The 19,263-nt window shown below is 34.4% G+C and overlaps 1 protein-coding gene across 1 annotated transcript; it reads right to left on the bottom strand.

Moving 5' to 3' along the window:
* Window positions 1–17,515: 17,515 nt before the first annotated feature.
* LOC145806506 (putative F-box/LRR-repeat protein At1g56400) lies at window positions 17,516–18,724 on the bottom strand. The gene is made up of 2 exons (XM_082903774.1): window positions 17,795–18,724; window positions 17,516–17,686 (listed from the first exon to the last, which is right to left on the bottom strand). The coding sequence occupies exons 1-2, from the start codon at window positions 18,692–18,694 to the stop codon at window positions 17,531–17,533; spliced, it is 1,056 nt and encodes a 351-aa protein (XP_082759900.1). The 5' UTR covers window positions 18,695–18,724; the 3' UTR covers window positions 17,516–17,530.
* Window positions 18,725–19,263: the final 539 nt, after the last annotated feature.

Below are 19,263 nucleotides of genomic sequence, written 5' to 3'. Positions count from 1 at the left end.
AAAGAAACAAAAAATGTCGGGCTCAAACACCTACCAAAATTATAATATAATTAAATATATATAATTTTCAGTTCAGTGTTCAAAAAAAAAATTATTTCGAATTTTTAAAAGTGGGTTCAAATTTTAAAAATACTAATTTTGAATTATTTCCCATCAATGAAAAGTTTACCTCAAAATTTTCAACTCTTGCATATGATTCTGTCATTATTTATTTATTTATATTTATTTTTATCGTAAACAAAACGAATGAGAAGTTTTTTAAAGTCATCAATTATTTCTCATTTTAGCCCAAACCAATTTTTGACAACTAAACAGTGAGTTATTTTTGGTAAATTTTTTTAATATTTTCTATCAGATTAATCATCTAATATATATTTATTAGATTGCACAACGGATAGTTTGTACATATAACAAATTTGGAGAACGAAATTTTAAAAGGAAGAAAGATTGTAACAATCCAAATTTTTAATTATTCTGTAAAACTTATACTAATATTATTTAATCATAGTTAGAGGAAATATATAATTTATTATATATTATTATTTTGTAAAAAAATATAATTATTAAAAATTTAAGGGTCAAATTATAATTAAGTTAAGCTAGAGATAAACTTGAGTTAATGGGTCTAATGGGGAGGTTGTGAGAATCCGAATATAAAAATTAAGTAAATAATTAAATAATAATAATAATAACATTACAATCTCAAATATTTTGATGGTGAATTCTAAAGTGCAAATTAAATATTTGGAGGGTCTTTTAATTAATTTTAAAACCTAAAATAAATTTATGGTGAAAGTCTTCAATTTAAAGGCAAGATTTATTATTTTAAAAATAAATAATTAAATAAATAAAATAAAATTAAGTGTCAAATTAGTAAGCATATTTTGATCTAATAGTAATTGTATTTTATTTAAATTAATGGAGAGATAAAATAAAATAAAATGAAACAAAGGACATTTTTGTCTAGAGTCATTTATGTTATGTATAACAAAGAAAAGAAAAGAAAAACCCTAGGTTCCGAATACATTCTATAGCAGCAGCCATAGCAGCCACGGGGAGAAAGAAGTTGAGAGAAAAGAAGAAAAAAAAAAAAGGGGGATTGCAAACAAGGAGTAATTTTTGGGTGTGGTAGGTCTTCATCTTTCTTCTTTTCTTTGTTTTTGTTCTTTATCCTTACTCTATTATTATTTAGTTCATTGATGGAGTGGTTGTAGATTTATGTATTTTGTATATATGTATACTGTTAAGAAATCTAAGGAGTTAAATTCATGTATAAAGAATCGGTGTGAATCTCAGTCCAAAAATTCTGTACATAATCGCAAACTTTAAAAATCAAGAAACCATATCAAACGAATGAATTTTAATCTGAAATTTTTACAGTAGATTAATTACATACTGAATTGTATATTTGATTTTTTTTCATAATTTTTGGGAGTCGAAATCCATATAAATTGAGGTATTCAAATCTGTCCAGAAAACCAGTCCGAAACAGTAAATTCGGGAGTGTTGTTCTCTTTGGGTATAAATCTAAAAATTATCAAATTAGTGTCATTAGAACCGGTTACGAGTCTAGTTTCGTATGTTTTTGGCCTTGCATTGATTGCTCGTGTATATTAAGAGAACCGTCAATTTCTTTAAAGTACTGCAGAAAACAACCTATTTGAATATAATAAATTGTAGATAATTATTTTGATAAGAAAATCAAGTGAAACCAATTGGGTTTGAAACTTATATATTAGTTGATATCTGGAGGTTTTTGGAATTTTTCGAATAGCGTGGAGTGGGTTTTGTAATTTTCAAAGTTAGCGAATAGATTGGGAAAACTTGTTTAAAACACTGTTTCATCTTAAAGTTATTTTTAGTTAAGTTTCGATCGGAATCTATGTCTTGGGTGATTTTAGACCTTGAAGAATATGAATTTAGGTAATATTTAAGAGTAACGGTGAGTTGGGTTGAGCCGTGTTAGTGCGCTTTAGTTTGAGGTTACTTAGTTCCTATTTTTTTTAGTATTTTTAAATTAGTTGTGACGTGTAGTTTTTATACTTGGTTCAGGGCACTAGTTGGACTTTTACACTCTATACGAGGATTATATTATTTCGTTTTCAGGTGAGTAGTTTCATGCTACATATTTTTATAAATGTTCCCCTACCCTGAACTGTTGAAAAATTAAATTATTGTTTCATGATTAAACTGTTTTGATAAATTATTATATTATCAATTGAATCAAATTATTTCTGAAACATGTGTGAACTTGGCATACTGTAAACTATTTGTTTTGGTCTCATGTTTATAATGATGAACCACCATGTTTTGCAAAAACTGATGTGTATTGATTATTGGGACCATGTGTGTATTTAGTCCAGGAAAATTATTCCACTGTGTGTGGTGACTCTGGCCACTAGGGAACAGATCCGGGTTGGGCCGTGATGACTCTAGTGCTCAACGATTGTAAGGAAAAGACCTTTAAAAACAACTAGGTGACCTTCAATCGGATCGTCTTTGAGAAAAGGCCCAGGTGCCACCCTGAGGATGACTCTTAGTTCGGTATTGGATCCAACGGGGCTTATAGCCTTGAGAACTATGTGGCAGATTATTGGTTTTTCTTGGTACCCAGAAAATTATTGGTGTTCATGTTATAATCTGTTTTAAGTGGAAAATGTCGTTTATCATGTTCTTGCGAGACATGAGTATTTTAAGTGTTGAACTGTGGAACCTTCTTTTTTAAACAGATTGTATTTACCAAACTGTATGCCAATCTAGTTTCTGTGATATATATCTTATTTTGGAATTGAACCCTGTTTTCAAAACTATATTTACTATCCATGTTGCTACTCACTGAGCTATCAGCTGACTTAGTTGTTTACCATTTCCAGGTGTTAGAAGGACTTAGAGTGGACTCATGGCGTAGCGGGGACTCAATTGCATGGACCTCTAGGGCATTCATTTAGTTTAGAGTGTTATGTCAAGTTTGTGCATATTTATATTTATTCTTATCGAAGTTCATTTAGGATTATTTTTGATATGTGGGTTGTTTATATCCCATAAGTTTGGATGATTTTTTATTACGGTTGATTTTGTTGTTTATAATTGTGACATGTCTGGATTGAGTTTTGGTTATTTATTATTGGACTATTGTTTAGTTGTTCAATGTGATTGAATTCGTGTTTAGGCTTACGTGTGCCTTGGGCTAAGTCCCTATGGGTCACGGCCGGTCATGCCCGGATTTGGGGTGTGACAGAGGTGACACGTAAGAAACGAAGAAAAGAGAGGAAAAAATAATAAAAACTGAAAGGGTTTTTAGTGGTGGAAAGAAAGAGTTAGTTATATTATATCTTGAGTTAGCAAAATGTATTTTACTTATATTTTGACTTACCATATTTATTTTATACAAGTTATGTTTTATAAATTTTTATAAACGATATTAATATTTTAGTTAGGTGGTTTAATTTCTGAACCCTATTTATTAAACTGAAACCCATGGATATGTTTGTTTTATATTTTAAGAATATTTGACTATGACCTTATATATAATTATATTTTGTAAGTACTACCACGGGAGTCTCATGCCTTGGGGACTTAAATAACCATTGGCCCTCTGATTAGTCACTTTGTGTCCCTCTGTCTGTCATGGATCCATTGACCCTCTGAATTTCTGGTGTTGAGCAAAGTGTTGTACAGAACTAAGTGCTACACTATGGTGGGAGCCACCCCTAGAGTTCGTACGAGCCACCTTTTGAGTCCATACATTTGTCCGATTCTGTACCGTGGTTATGACTTCTGGTGTAGAGCAAAGTGCTATACAAAACTAAGTGCTACACTATGGTGGGAGTCACCTCTAAAGTTCGTATAAGCCACCTCTTGAGTCCATACATATGTTCTGTTCCGTTCTGTACTGTGATTATGATTATGTATATGATTTCCGTATTTAATCTCCACATTATATATTCTGTATTTTAATATCAAGTTCTGTTTAGCCAATAATTATCTATGGTGAATTTTATACCCTTATACTCTTAGTATAATATTTCTCACTCTGCCATGTGCTTATAGTTGTTTACCACTTTCAGGTGATATGTCAGGGCAAGCGCATGGGATAGGCACGAAGCACTTGTAAAGATAGTTCAACTCTGGCAAATTAATTAAATAGAAGCTCCAATGATTATTTTGGTACCCTCATTTAAATATTTCTTCCGCTTGCGTTTATTAATTTGTTTAAGAATTGGCCGGAGGTAACCTCAGTTACTGGCCATCACGATACTTAACCCTTTGGTACGGGGAGCGGGGGGTATTTTGGTAATTTCAGCCTGCCAGTGGGTTCAACATTTCCAACTGAAGTTTATTTGGACGGTAGTGGCTAAATTAGTCATTTTTGAACGGCAGTGGCTAATTCAGCCCAAAACCGTCTTCCCAAACACTCTATTAGTGAGGTGAAAATTTAAATTGACTAATGAAATCCATTTTTAACAGCTTCATGTTTGTTAATAAATAAAAGGTCTGTTTTGCTTTTTTTAATTTTTTATTTTTAACTAGTGTGAAGTGTATCACTTCTTAGTGTTTTTTTTGCCTTTTGCCCTCGTTCAGCAGGTGAGTTGGATTTAGATTATGTCTAAAAAAAAGATAAAACAACATTGTTGACAACCAAAATCATTTCATTTCATTTCATTGTTGACAACCAAAATAATCTAAATAACTTAATAAGATAAAATATCATATCCAAATCAAAATCATTTCATTTTTTTTTCTCACAAAAAAATTAAAAATTCTTCCTAAACGGAACTAGGTTAAATTAGCTAAAAAAAACTAAAAAGTCGGGCTCAAAAAGTTCTTCCCAAATGAACCTTTTTCTTTTTATATCAAAAAAAGACATTCTAAAGGGCATCATAGCATCTGTAAGCCTTGATTCCGGGATAGCTAGTTGACAACCAGATTTAACCCAATCCATAGCAAAGAATTTACTACTAGGATAACAATGGACCTCACTCAACTCCCACAACAAGAGGCAAAGTTACAATCAAAGTACAATATGTTTATATTGCGAAGTTCATGTCCCTCAGGATTTGAACTGTGCTCTTATGTGTAAAAGGCTAGTGCGTTATCCATGCTATCGCCACCCTGGTGGTCTATTTTAAGTCCACTTGATTCATGATTTTGTGAGCGCAATATTAGAGTTTGTTTAAATCATAATTTTCTTTTTTTAAAATTAGGTAGCTTATTTCTAATATACATTTTTTAAAGTAAATATGATTTAAACATGTCATTATTCGTCTATGATAAATTTAATTTTTAAATAAATAATCTATTAAAGTCATTAAAAATAAACCGTTCAAATTAATAGATTTATAATGGACTGAATAAAAAGTTACGATTCAAATAATTGATGGGAGAGAAAAACATCCTATGTAAAATTTATCATATTTTTTTAGAAAAATATTGAGATGTATCACATAGCATAAGAAGCAGCATAATAAATAAAAAATAAAAAATAAATTGATGAAATAATTAAATAATATTTAATAGCTCTTTTGTAAATAAGTTTAGTGAGAAAAAAAATAAAGAATTGAGATTTTCTCTAATACTATATTTAGTTGGGGGATTTGATGAGGAATATAAAAAGTGAAATAGAAAAAATAGATGAAATGTAAGGATTTGATGAGAGATATAGAAAAAGAAATGAAAAAGGTATGTGAAATATAAATAAAATACATCTACGTTTTACCTAGTTTCACACACCTTTTCTTTTTTCCTTTCTAAAGTCCTCCCCAAATCTCTCAACCAAACACAGCGTAAGTAAACCGTAAAAAAACACTAAAAATGAACAAAACAAAATAAAATAAAAAGAATGAAACGTAAATAGTACATCGTGCTGCCTGGGTTGAATTCGCCCGAGTTATTCAAAATCCAATAAATTGTTTTTTCCCTCCTTAAAAGTGGAAATAAAATTTATCAAACTATACTTGACTTGAGTCTGCTCAAGTTGCATCCCTTACTGTGAGATGACAATATTAGTAAAAACATTTTAACCAATAAATTACATCCACATATTCATGTCTACACTAATAAATAGTTACAAACTAAAATTTTAAAGAAAAACTATAAATTATGTTTTACGAAACATGGACTCTAGCTAAATAGTTTTTGTAGCATAAATATATGTCATAAGAAAAGTAATTTTGTATGTGAATTGACTTTTTCTTTTTGGAGCAAATCATAGGCACAGGCCTTCTTTCTGTGCCATTCAAACCATGGGCACCGGGAGCTTGTCCACTTTCCGCCTCCATGGTACAATCTCTTTTGGGTGCTCAGAATCATTCGCTCAAGTGAGACAGCATTCTTAAGCAAATAAATAGCAAGCTCCATCTCATTCGATCTCCCCAAGAAACCGTGTACTTCAACCTCTTGCAATTCACAATGTACATGTTTTGAGTACCGCTGCTCTATTCTTCGACCTCTGGACCTCCCAGTGTGTAACTGCCATCAACCAAAAATACATTTATATTCTTTTATGATAAATAACCTAACCTATCACTTAACAAAACTTCATTATATCATACCAAGAGTCTAGAACAAAAACACATTCCACAACCAAAAATGCAAAGCCATAAGAACACGCAAAAACTTCAATATATATATAAATATAGGCCTTACAATTCGCATAAATCCCAACACAACTACCCAATACGAACCCAAAAACCATTCACCATGAAAAACATTAACGAGATGCAGGCCATGGAGCTGCAAAATCACTTTAACTGTCTAGCCTTTTTGAAATCTTTGTTACAGCTCCCAGAGATATCTTAACTGATGACATTTTCTCATAAAATCTTGAAAATCAGACACAAGCAAGGAACAAAACTTTGTTTTCTTTCCATCAAGTGGTTGAAACGGCTCCTTTTCCTAGAAACCAACACAAAAAACTAGTGCAATACCGAAATTCCTGTGTTTCCATTGATAGGCAATGAAACAATGAGTCCTTTCACCACCTACTATGAATATCCAACAATAATTATTTCTATTTGCCACTCTTTGTTAATAGAAAGGCATTTAAAAACAAAGAAAATTCTTAAATTTATTAGGAAGTAAGAAAGGAGAGAGAGGAGAAGAAAAACAAGCATGTTTAATCACTTAAAATTCTTTCTTTGTTGCAACTATGCAATCCTGAATTATGCACCTTCTTATACATCCAGATTGTATAACAATTCTTGGATAGCATTTACTTCAAGATTGCATAGTTGTGCCCTTTGTGTAAAGATATGCACAGACCTCGACAGGTTTTAGTTTGTGTTTCTACATGGGTGTTTGAGAAGTGGCTTTTTTTTAGGCTCTTTAGCTTTTTGACTATTTAAGTAGGCTATTTTAATTTGTGTTTGGGAAGTTGGGTTAAATTTTTGAGTTGATTGTTGTATTGAAAAATTTGTTTGAAATGATGTTTAAGGTTGAAATGACAAATTTGCCCGTAACTTTATTTTTTCCAAAATTAATCTATAGGGGTAAAATGGTCATTTAACTGTCTGAAGCCTACACCATGATGGTGACAGTGTAGGCTGTCTGCTGCTAACAGCCGCTGCTCTTTTTTTTTTTTTTAAATCAATGGGTTAGGTGGGACAATTTGAGGCTAAAAGGCTTTTTTGCAATTTGAGGCTAAAATAGCCTGCCTAAAAGGTTCCCAAACACCACCTAAATATTTCCATATGTTTCCAAATTTGTTTTTCATTTCATCTGTTGTTTCCAAAACATGTCCATGCTAACCAAAACAACACATCAAGAAAGTCTGAAAATGATTTTAAAATGAATGAAATCATACATTTCTCAAAGTGTAAAAATTGTAATGTTTCAACCCTCTTGCCCTAATTAAATAAAAATTTAACTACTCGGCCAGTAAAAGAAAAATTTTGAGAAAGCCTTTCTTCTATAAAATGTGGGGATGTATTTTTTGAGCAGGACCAAGTGGGTTCAAGGTCAGATGATGCAGCATGACCTCTGATAGAGATACCACGTGGCGAAACACAAACCACACAGGTCAGGGCAGTGGTCAAAGCCTAGTCAAAATATGATACCTAGGATGTGTAATCTTAGTGTGAGAAGGAACCAACTAATTGGATAAGGACGTGTTACTTTAAGAAGTAGAACCTAATCTACTTAGGAAGGTGTCCTAGCTAGGCAAGTGTATTCGTAGATGAAAAAGAAAATTTGTAAAAATGGAATGACACTCTATATAAAGGCTACACCCCCAAGTGTTGAGGTATGAGTTTCTAGTTAAGACCATTAGAGCATTCTTGAGAATTTTGGTGTTCTTCTAGGAGTTGTTGACTTGAGCATCAAAGTGTCCTCTAGCCGACGAAAAGATCGAACAAGTGCTCAGCTCAATTTTGCAGGTGTAGAGCTCAAGAGTATTAATTCACATCATCAACCATGTGGTAAAATTTTTACCCACAATTGGGCGCCATCTGTGAGAAACGAGGACAAGATGTACCAAAGCTCAGCACGAAGACCATAGGCGAAGAGGACGTGAAGGACAATAGAATCGGTCACAACATGGAACAAATTCACAAGTGAAGGCCAATGGGACCAAGAATGGAAAGTAGCTATCACAGATGCAAGAAGTGTCGCACCACGACCCTGCCCTCGAGGTCCTCACTGGATAGGTCGAGAAGATAAGTCTCCATGCTCAAGAAGAGCAAAGCTCATCCGAGCAATACTCACTAGAAGAATACCCAAGATTGCCATATCTAAGGTCAAGTTCACTGAAATCCATTGTAAAAAGATAAAAGCCGCAGCATGAGAGCAATGAGAATATAGAGTTATGAAGATTACAGAAGTTGGAGCATATAGGCTCAATAATTTGGAAGGCAATTGTTTGTGTAAATTGTTGTCTTGGGGCAAGGCCCCGAAATAATGGTATTCTCAGTTTGAGATAGGTGAGAAGAAAAAGCCCAGTTCGGGAAATAACACATGTTTGGGTGCGCTTCCAGGGATCAATTGGTGTGAGGGCAGGTTGTGGTCAACTTGAATGTATTAAAGAAATGTCCCTTGCAAAGGCAAGAAGCTGATAAAAAGCCTCATCAAGGTTAGTAGGACCACAAACAAGGTTCGCTCAAGGTATCCATAATAGCTTTTAGAGTGAAGTACTCACATAAGCTAAGTAACTTGAGGTCTGGGACACAGCCGACAACAATGCTCACAGTGGTGGGTATAAAGTAATCCAGCCGAGGTGATATGCTCTCACATTAGTGGTGTCCTCATGGTTGATGGCAACCTCTGAGTCGCAAATGTATTCCTAAATGGAAAAGGAAACATTTAGAAGCAGGATGGCATTCCTATATAAAGGCTACACCTCCAAGGATCAAGGCATGAGGTTTTTTGGTTATGATCATTAGAGCATTGTTGACCATTTTGGTTGAGCAACAGGGTGCCTTCTGGTCAACGACACAATCAAGCAGGCACCTCGATTTACAGGTGCAGAACTTAGGAGTACTCATTCACGTTAGCAAGCTCATTTCTCAAACCTCAGGAAGCAATTTTTCCTTCATCAACCATGTGGTCTATTCTTTTACCAACACATCAAGGATTCCCTCAACTTCATTCCAATTTCAATTTGGGACTTCTGGTCCCCTACTGTAGTCTTCTCCCTACAAGAACATGGTACATACTATTTGCTCCAATTTACATGAATATAACACAAACACAATCTCAAATCAGAGGTGCATCACACCAACTAATTTATAGTACTCAAATATTGTGCATCCAAGGGAATATTCATGGCGTGACATATACCTAAGGGCAAAGGCGACTCAAACTTATTTGAGAGCCCCAAGGCGAAAATCTAATTGGGGCCCTTCATAAATTTTTGTGCAGTGTTTTTTATTTTTTAATACAAGTTTTTATTTTCTAATACAATAATTTTTTATTTAAAAGTCATAGCAATATCTCTAACCTTCATAATCAAAATAATTTTTATAAGCAAGTCTTTTTGTCTTGAATGAGATAACGAAAGAAGTGTAAATGTAATGATGAGACTCTTTTTGAATCCAATGAGAGGTTTTGGTCAATATGCAATATGCAACCCCCATATTGTCTCCATTAAATATACTAACAAAATACAATGATGAAACTAATTTTGTTGTTTAAATGCCAAAAGTGCCCTTGATATCATTTTAACCAAACACACCCATCTCATAACTTCACACCACAATCAAACACCCAATACCCCCTCTGGCCCCACTGCCTCTTCCCTCTCCATTACTCTTTCCCGCTAAACTGCGACTACTCAACCTCGTAAATCTCTCGTTCTCTATTTTTTTTTTCCTCTAAAATGCATTGAATCTTTCTCCTCTCTCAAATGCATTTTCTCTCTCTCAAATCGTTCTCACAGATTCAACATCAAATTACTTATATATACATATATTTATATATAGATAGATTAGCACAGATGCATAGCACTGTTGCTTTTGATTTAATTAACAGAAAAGTTTCTTTGCGAAATTCACAATAGCTTGGTGCAAAGTTTCAATCACTGCAACCATTGTAATTCTTAGTTCCCACAACCTTCTCTGTGAAATCCTAACACCGCCACCACCCCAGGCTTACCTATCACTATATCAGCATCACAGATGCCACTGTAAAAACAAATAAACCACCCATTCACCAAACCCAATATCCATTCTTCTCCACCAATCACTCATGCCTCAATAATAAAAGGCCTATCATGATTTTAATAAATAGACTAATAATCCATAAGGAGAAATATAGAGAGAGAGAGGGAAAAGAGGGTTTGTATACATACATGTGGTGGTCGCAACAGTGGGAGGCTAGAGCTTGCGGTGTATAAAATCCAATTCATACATCAACCGTGATGGTGGGGCTAGTTTTGGACTTGCAGTGGTGGTGCACCACATCCAATTTTCGCCAACTATAGGAAGTGGTAGTGGTGGGTTATTGATAGCAGTGGGTTGTGATTTTGTGGCAAAATAACTTGATTATGGCAATGGAGATGGGTATTAGGCCCCGTTTATTTTGGGATATAGAGGGGGGGATAGGATTAGAATAGAGGTGAGACTCATTTAATGTTGTGTTTGTTTGTAGATTTGGGGAAGGGATTGAGATGGAGAAGGGATTAAGTTGGGCCTTGGAAGGGGGATTGGGATGGAGGAGGTGGAGGTGGTATTAGAAAAACAGTCTGCCAGACTAGAAATTTTTTATTTTTTACATGTTGGGCATTTTTTTTTGAACATTAACGTTTAATTTTTTGTATTTTTTTGTTAAGTAAAAATCATTGTTTTATTTTTTCCTGAAAATTTTTTATTTTTTTAAATTTTTTACATGTTGGGCATTTTTTTTGAACATTAATGTTTAATATTTTTGTATTTTTTTATTTGTTTTATTATTTTATATTTATTTTATACAAAAATAATTTAACAATCCCTACACTAACAACTATCATAAAAAAACAAATACAATTTTACTTAATCTCCTCATTAACAATCCCCTCGCTATTAATCCCCTCCATTCTACCTCTAAAAACAAATGGGGCCTTAGGATGCCCACTGTGCTGGGAGTGGTGGTGGGGAGGGGGCAGACAAAAAGAGGAAGGGATTGGTAGAGAGACACTGATTATGGTTGTCGATAGACAATGGTTGTGATGATGGAGAGAGACAAAGAGGGGTTGTGTTGGAGGGGTGGCTGCAATTGTGGGAGCGAGAAAAGAGAAAAGGAAACATAAAGACGAAGGAACAAGAAGATGATGATGTTTGGATGTGTGGATGATGTTTGGATGTGTGGGTAGAATGTTTAAGTTAGAAGTGTTTGGTTACAAGGATTAAAAAATAGGTTAACTAACAGGGGTAAATGTGTAAAATCACAAACATTGTCAATAATTGTTTCTTGACAACTCTGACAAGAGAGGCAGTGTAATTTCAAAAACTCCAAGGGAGGTCCATGTAATTGTTAGAAACCTTAAGGGAGGTTTGTGTAATTAGCCCTAAAAAGAAATTAACATTGACTTCAAAAACAAAATTTTCATGTAGCAAACATTCTCTAGAATTTTTGTTAGATTTGAACCCATAGCTTATGGTAGAACTACAATCAATATTTTGTTTCTTACATTTATGCCCAATAGACAAGGAGTTGGTGAGTCCATTGAACCTGGATACATAACGGATGGTATTATAGTGGCGGACTCCATCCACCCAAGCCGCACTCAAATGTATGCCCAGTGGACAAGGAGTTGGATTGTTTATTGGCCTTACATGACTGTTTGGTGCTTTAGATATATTTATCCTACAAACCTATCAATTCTCATTGCTACCTTTTTCTTAGACCTACTTTCTTTGACAAAAACCAACAGAAAATAAAACTCTCAAACAAGTGCCTGCTCTCAACTCTTTTTTTTTTCTCTCTCTTTTTTTTTCACTAGTTTCAATTTATTATCAGCATATCTCATTTCTTAATGTATTTTCTCACCTTTAGGCACAAGTAAGTGGATCCCATGTACATTTATTAACGTGGGTCCCATTGCATTGTGTCTAAGAGTGAGAAAATAGGATAAGATATGGGATTATGTACAGCATTACTCTTAAAAAACACCTTAGCAATTGTGAAAGTGAATGCACACCTAATTGCAGGAAACTCCTACTTGGGTGACGTTTCTTACTAAGACACACGATTCTGCACTCCCAAGTAAGAAACCTCTAAGAAACTCACACCCATCGAGAAAAAAAATCACTCCCATCTAAGATAGAACCTCTCAAGCATACAAATCTTTGGAAAAAAAAAAAAAACCACTAAAACTTATTCTAGTACTTCCTATTTACATAATATTTATTTATACTCAACAAAGACAATTTATAGTAGACATCAATCTCCAATAATAATTCATATTTTAACAAATATATTACAACTAAACAAAAAACATAATTATTAGAATATATTTATATATTTAATATATACACGCTCCCATAGGCGCTCCCATAGGCACTCCCAACCTTAGAAACTTCTATATGCCCTCGCTCTTGCTCTTGTCCCCACCCCCGCTTCTTGCAACTAAGATGCAAGCATATGCACAAATGCACACAAGGGAGGGAAGTGAGTTGTTTGAAGTGATACATAGATATGAAAAATTGAATGGCTAATAAAGACCTACAAGGAACAAAATGGGTTTCCAGAGCAAAGGCTAACAAAAAATCTAAAATAAGAACAAAAAATTTAATATATTGATGAAAATGCCTACAAAATCAGTTTTTCCCTTTCCTATTTGAAGTAAAATCTATGAATTCACTATGCAAAAACACATATATAGTACCACTATGTTAAATCATCACCAGAGACAGATATGCAAGACCCTTAAGGTATTATTTGTCCTTGAACTCGGACTGCATTTAATTTGGAGGTCAAATTTGCATTTTTTTTAAAAAAAAATAATACATTGGTAATAAAGATATTTTCTATACTTGCATGATTGTACAGATCATTTTAAACATGAAAGTGTTCTCAAACTCTCTTAATAAGATGTTCTTCACTGCTACCTATTAAACATGCAAGTTATTTTTGTGGTTTTTATGACAATATATCAGTCTTGATAATGAAAGAGTTCCCAGATGACCCAACTAAAATTATGGCAAAGACTAGGTATGTTATCTGAGAAACATTAGCATGGACCCTCTATTCCCATTAAAAAAATAAAATAATAGCAAATAGTGTATCACCAAAATACGGTGAAGACTAGATAATTTAACTGAGAAGCACTATCATGGACCTTCTATTTCCCTCAAAAATAATAATAATAACAAATAGTGCATCCCTGACTATAAATGGTCAGACATTTTGATCAAGTTAACCAGACCATATTATAATACATTCCCTATATGTCTCATTAAAAGCACTATTTGGTCAAACACTGCTCAATTCTATTCAATTCCCTCTGCTATTTTTTGTCTCTAAATCAGTGAAAGAATTAGGATTTAACTTTTGGTTTTGCAGTTGTTTCTAGAAATTTGAATAAAGGAGAAACAGCAATTCAGGGTTTTGTCATTTTGTTACTGCTTTCTTTGGTAGCCATATCACTTTACCTCAATTCTTTGAAATTTCCTCTGATATTTTCTCTTTCCCTCAAGTAAATTGGCACGGTATCAAAGTTTAGAAGCCCTAGACACTGATCTATCATAATATGGGGCGAAGAGAACAGCCAATTAGAAGCATAGAAACCGGCTTTGGTAGAATCAACCTATCCATCACTAGGGGCGAAGACACTCCTATAGTTAGTAGGGGTAATTGCTGGTCTCCATGGAAATTGATAGGTGCCTAAATGCACACATTTAGTTCCCCTAAACTACGCTTGTTAAGTCCATAATTGTTATTTTTTCCTTATTCTAATGGATTTGTGTGTTGTGTAGGTTAATAGGGCTCTTGTGATGAAAATGAAAAGAAATGGTAATATTAAAGGACCACAAGGTTAGGCCAAGCAAAGCAAGATGGAAAGAGCACAATGTTGAGGTGAACCCCGGCTCAAGTTGTAGTGTGCCCGGGCGGGCGCACTAGAAGCTGAGTACTATCCGAGTGAGCCCAGGCGCAAGCTGTGGTGAGCTTGGGCGCACATGAGTGAAGCTACCATCCAAGTGAGCCCGAGCGCAGGTCGCGGTGAGCCCGAGCGCACGACGCGTAGGAAGTCCGAAAAATATAATTCTCATTCTTGTTTTGTGCCCAATCCAACCCTAATTAAGAGGGAACTATAAAAGGATGACTTAGGCTTAAAAAAATGGAGTTTTTCACATATTGAAAGATGGCACAATAGGCAAGAGGGAGGCAACCCAAGGTTCTAAGGATGGAGTTCTCCACATCCATGGCGTTCTTCACCTTCTCCGTGGGCAACTAATCTTCTTCCTTAGGGTGTAGATGAAACCCTAGCCAAGTAACCTTATTTTGTGTATTTGCTTTTGGGATTGATTATTAATACAATAATTGTATAATTTTGAGACAATTTTCTACTCAATTAAATTTATTCTTCCAATCTTGTTTGATGTATTTAATTTCTGTGATTTTAAATTATACAATAGTAATCTTTGTGCATGTATTTAAGAGTTGAGATAATTCATGCCTAGAGAAGAAGAGACGTGCTACAACCCTAGTTTAGTGTAGATGTTTCTTGCCAATCTAAGATTAGTTATACCTAATTCTTAAATTCATGAATCCTCTTGAAGACACTGTTACGGCTGGCAGCCACGACGGGTCACTATTGTATTAACCAATCAATTCCCGAAATTGATAAAATGATTATCATTATGAAGCTAGAGGTGGATTCAAATCCCCAAGTCTTTTTATATTGAATTACCCATTTAACTTTTATTTTTAATTAGTTTTCATCTTTCACTTCATAAAACCTCATTCTCTCGAATTAAAGAGAGTGTCCGATTCAAGGAGGATGTTTGGGTGGGTAATTCCTCTTTCGATGGGACATTTCCACAGTTATTTCGTGTGGCTTGTCCTCATAATGCTTCCATCGCCTCATTAGTTTGCTCTAGTTTGGCACCGATTTCATGGAATTTCAGTTTCATAAGAAATCTTAATGATCGGGAAATTGTTGAGTTGGCATCATTGTTGTCCTTGCTTCATGAAGTCTCATGGTCTCCAAATGTGTCTGATAAGCGGGTTCAGTCAATTCACTCCTCTGGTGACTTTTTAAGCAAATCTTTCTTTGACAAAATCAGCGATAAACCCAAGGTTCCTCCTTCTACTCACAAAAGAATCTAGAAAGCAGCAGTGCCTCTTAAAGTGAAGATTTTTATGTGGTCTTTGGTTCATGGCAGAATCATGACTAATAATACCTTTCAAAAAAGGAGGCCTAATCACTATCTTTGTCCTCAATGGTGCATCATGTGTAGGCAAAGTGGGGAATCCTTTGAGCATTTGTTCTTGCACTGTCACATGACCTTGGATCTTTGGCACCAACTCTTTTGTTTGGTTGATACTTTGGGTTACGCCAAGCGCTTGTGTTCAATTGATTTTAACTAATTTTTGTGGATTTCGAGGTAAAAAAAAGAGCAAAAGTGTTGTGATTCTATGGCATTGTCAATCTTTTGGGTCATTAGGTTGGAAGGAACGCAGGGATCTTTGAAGACAAGTTTGAAGACACAGAGTCATTATGGGATAGAGTGTATTACTCAGCTTCATTCTGGGCCTCCATTTTACCAGTGTTTAAAGGGATTTCTCATTTATTGATATCGAGGGATTGCACACCGCTTTGTGATGTATAGTCTGTTTATCTTTGGTTAGGCTTCTTATTGTGTATATTCATTTTGAGAGGACTCCTTGTCCTCATTATGTACTTCTTGTTAATCTATAAAATTTTCCTTTTGTTGTTGATCCAAAAAAAAAAAAAAGATGAGAAAACAAAGAGACGGAAAGACGAGGCTAGGATTTCAATAATGAAACAATATAAAAAACTCCAACAATTTTAATGTAAAAACATTTTTGATAAACTCAACACAACTAGCTCCAAAATATCACAAATAATATTTTTTTTAATGTTTGACTAGCCAAAATCACCAAAACTAAAATAGCTAATTTGATTGTTAGTTTTAAATTTTTGGGATTTACTCAGTATTTTATTTTAGCTAAAAAATAAAAATAGCTAGTTTGATGGAGATGCTCTCAATGATGTTCAACAGAACCATGCCACTGCTTTTAAATCTATGTTTTGCCCAAGAGAAATAATAATAAAACAAACTATGGAACCCTTAACAAATTACCAAATTCAACTAAAGGCAGCATAATAAAGGATTACCACAACCAAAATAACTATGTCAACAAAAACAATAAGTAGATAAACCAACCAACCACCAGCCTAATCAGTAAAACTAATGCTCCATTTGTTTGGTTGGAAATTGTTTTCTGCATTTTCTGGTGTTTGGTACAATGAAAAACAAAAGTCAACAAAACACTCTTTCTGTGATCAACAGAAAACAAGCCTATATGAGAGGAAGATGATTTCCACTTTAAAATGAGGAAAACCTTTTCCTGTGGAAAACGTTTTCCGAACTTAAGTATTACCGATGCCACAAAACTACCACTACCACCACCACCACCTCCATTGCTGCTGCCACCACCATCACCCTCCCCTCAACACCAACACCACCTCTACCTCTACCTCCACCCCACCACCACCACTCCACCTCCGCCTCCACCATCACTACTGCATAACCACTAATACAATCATTAGTACATTAGTTTCAAGAACCCAACCAAACATAGAGAGACATTTTTTCTGAAAATATTTTTCGTAGAAAAATGTTTTCCATTGAAAAATGGTTTTTTGTCTAAACAAATGGAGTGTAAGTTACAGTAAAAATACAAGTACAGAGGCCCATATTTGTTGCATTTTACTAGGATAAATGAACCAATAAGGAAATGAACAATATATAAAAGGTAACATGATTTATAGGAAATTGCTAAAAAAATGTGAAACTATCATTGCAATTGTAGGAATTTGTACTCAATTCACTACACCATAACAATATCAAATTTTATCCTCACAAGAATGATTCTAATGACTCACCGACAAATGGAGCTTCTGCAGAAGAGGAGAAGCATTTAAGAGCAAAGTAAGAGAGAGAAGGTTAAAGTCTGATGATACCATAACAAACAACTCCAATTGTTTGAGAGAGTTGAATCTAGTTATCCTTGCAGGTATTGGGAGGACCTGAAGAGAAAAGAAGAAAAAAAATTTTATATAGAAAAATATCCCATTTTCATACACAAAATGAAAAAGTACACAATAAAGAGTAATAATTCTTTCATTTTTCCTGACCTCATCTGTTGTCAAAACTAGTGATAGGGTTTGAAGCCGAGGAAGATCATTTGCAATTCCATTGAACATATATTGTGTGCCCCTCTCATATGCAACCATGAACTTGATATGCACTTTTTCCAACCGAGGAACATCAAGAAAAGAGAAGTTTTTCACTTTACCAATATATTCAAATGTGGTAAGACCAATAGAAGAAATCTCAAACTTCTCTACTCCATAGCATTCATGCACAATCAAAATCTTCAAATGGAGGGATGGACCATGAATGCATAAAGTTTCAGGCAGAATACTGTTCTTTAGCCTCAACCATTCAAGGTTTAAACAACTAGAAAGGATACTGTTGGCACAACTTTGATTTAGAGGCACATGTTCTAAATCAAGGGATTTTAGGGAGACGAGCCTGCTTACGAGATTAGGGGTGGGCCTTAGGCTGCATGATTTTAGGCACAAATACTTTAATTGAGATGAATAATCTTGAGGAAGAAGTTGACAGGGAAAATCATATAACTTATTACTTTGACTTTCAGGACTAGCAAAAAACTCAAGATCAAGCTTTTCAGTTTTCATTATAATTGCAAATATAATCCACCTATCAACATAACCAGAGTACTCGTTACCAAGACAAAAACAGATCCTGAGAGAGAGTAGCTTTTGACCATTGTACAGCTCCAAAAATTGATCAACTCCAGTTACAAACTTACTCTTATCCTCCCATGAGATATCTGAATCTCCATTTGAGTACCTTGCTTTGTAGTTGATTCCGAGCACGGTATGAAGATCAAAATCAAGATTCAACATGAATGGACAGATATATCTCCATCTTCTAGACAGTATCCTTGCCTTGACAGAATCTCTAATCCTCAAAAACGAGAGAATGAAAGAGAGAATGTCATCTGGCATTTCAGTAAGACAATCAATGGGTTTGAGGTCATTGCCCTAACATATTTCAACCAAAGAACATGTATATTAGTAAATAATAAATTACTTTAATGGGCACAAGTATTTTCACAATTTCTAACCACCATACAGAAGCCAAAGTGGCATAGATTGGTCTTTTCCCCAGAAGAATTATTGAGGGATTATGTTCCTTGGAGAAAACCGAGACAAAAGTAGCATTAGCAGTGTTAGCATATCTACACTTATATTCATGCATGGTCATCTTATAACGTATAGCATCTCTATTTAGTATAGTCATTAAGGCGTTTACTTTCTAACTATGGTGAAATATCCTGTTATCTGTTGTTGTATTAGGGAAGTTTCTTTGCCAAGAAATGAAAGATCGTTAACCACCTCCGTTTGGATCTCTTTGCAATGTTAATATAACATTTGAACACTTATCTACGTCGTTGTTGATGGTTTCAACTTTCAACCAAGATGTAGTGCAAGCTCTAACAAAAACTGCTTGATTTGCGAAACTAATTGGCATTGTAGTGTAAATCATATGTGTTTTTCTCATGAAGCATTGACAA

Source organism: Camellia sinensis, chromosome 13 (assembly GCF_055761805.1).
Source record: "Camellia sinensis isolate YWXY chromosome 13, ASM5576180v1, whole genome shotgun sequence".
Taxonomy (NCBI): domain Eukaryota; kingdom Viridiplantae; phylum Streptophyta; class Magnoliopsida; order Ericales; family Theaceae; genus Camellia; species Camellia sinensis.
Note: the sequence above shows the minus strand (reverse complement) of the source record. Positions and strands in the feature narration are given on the sequence as shown.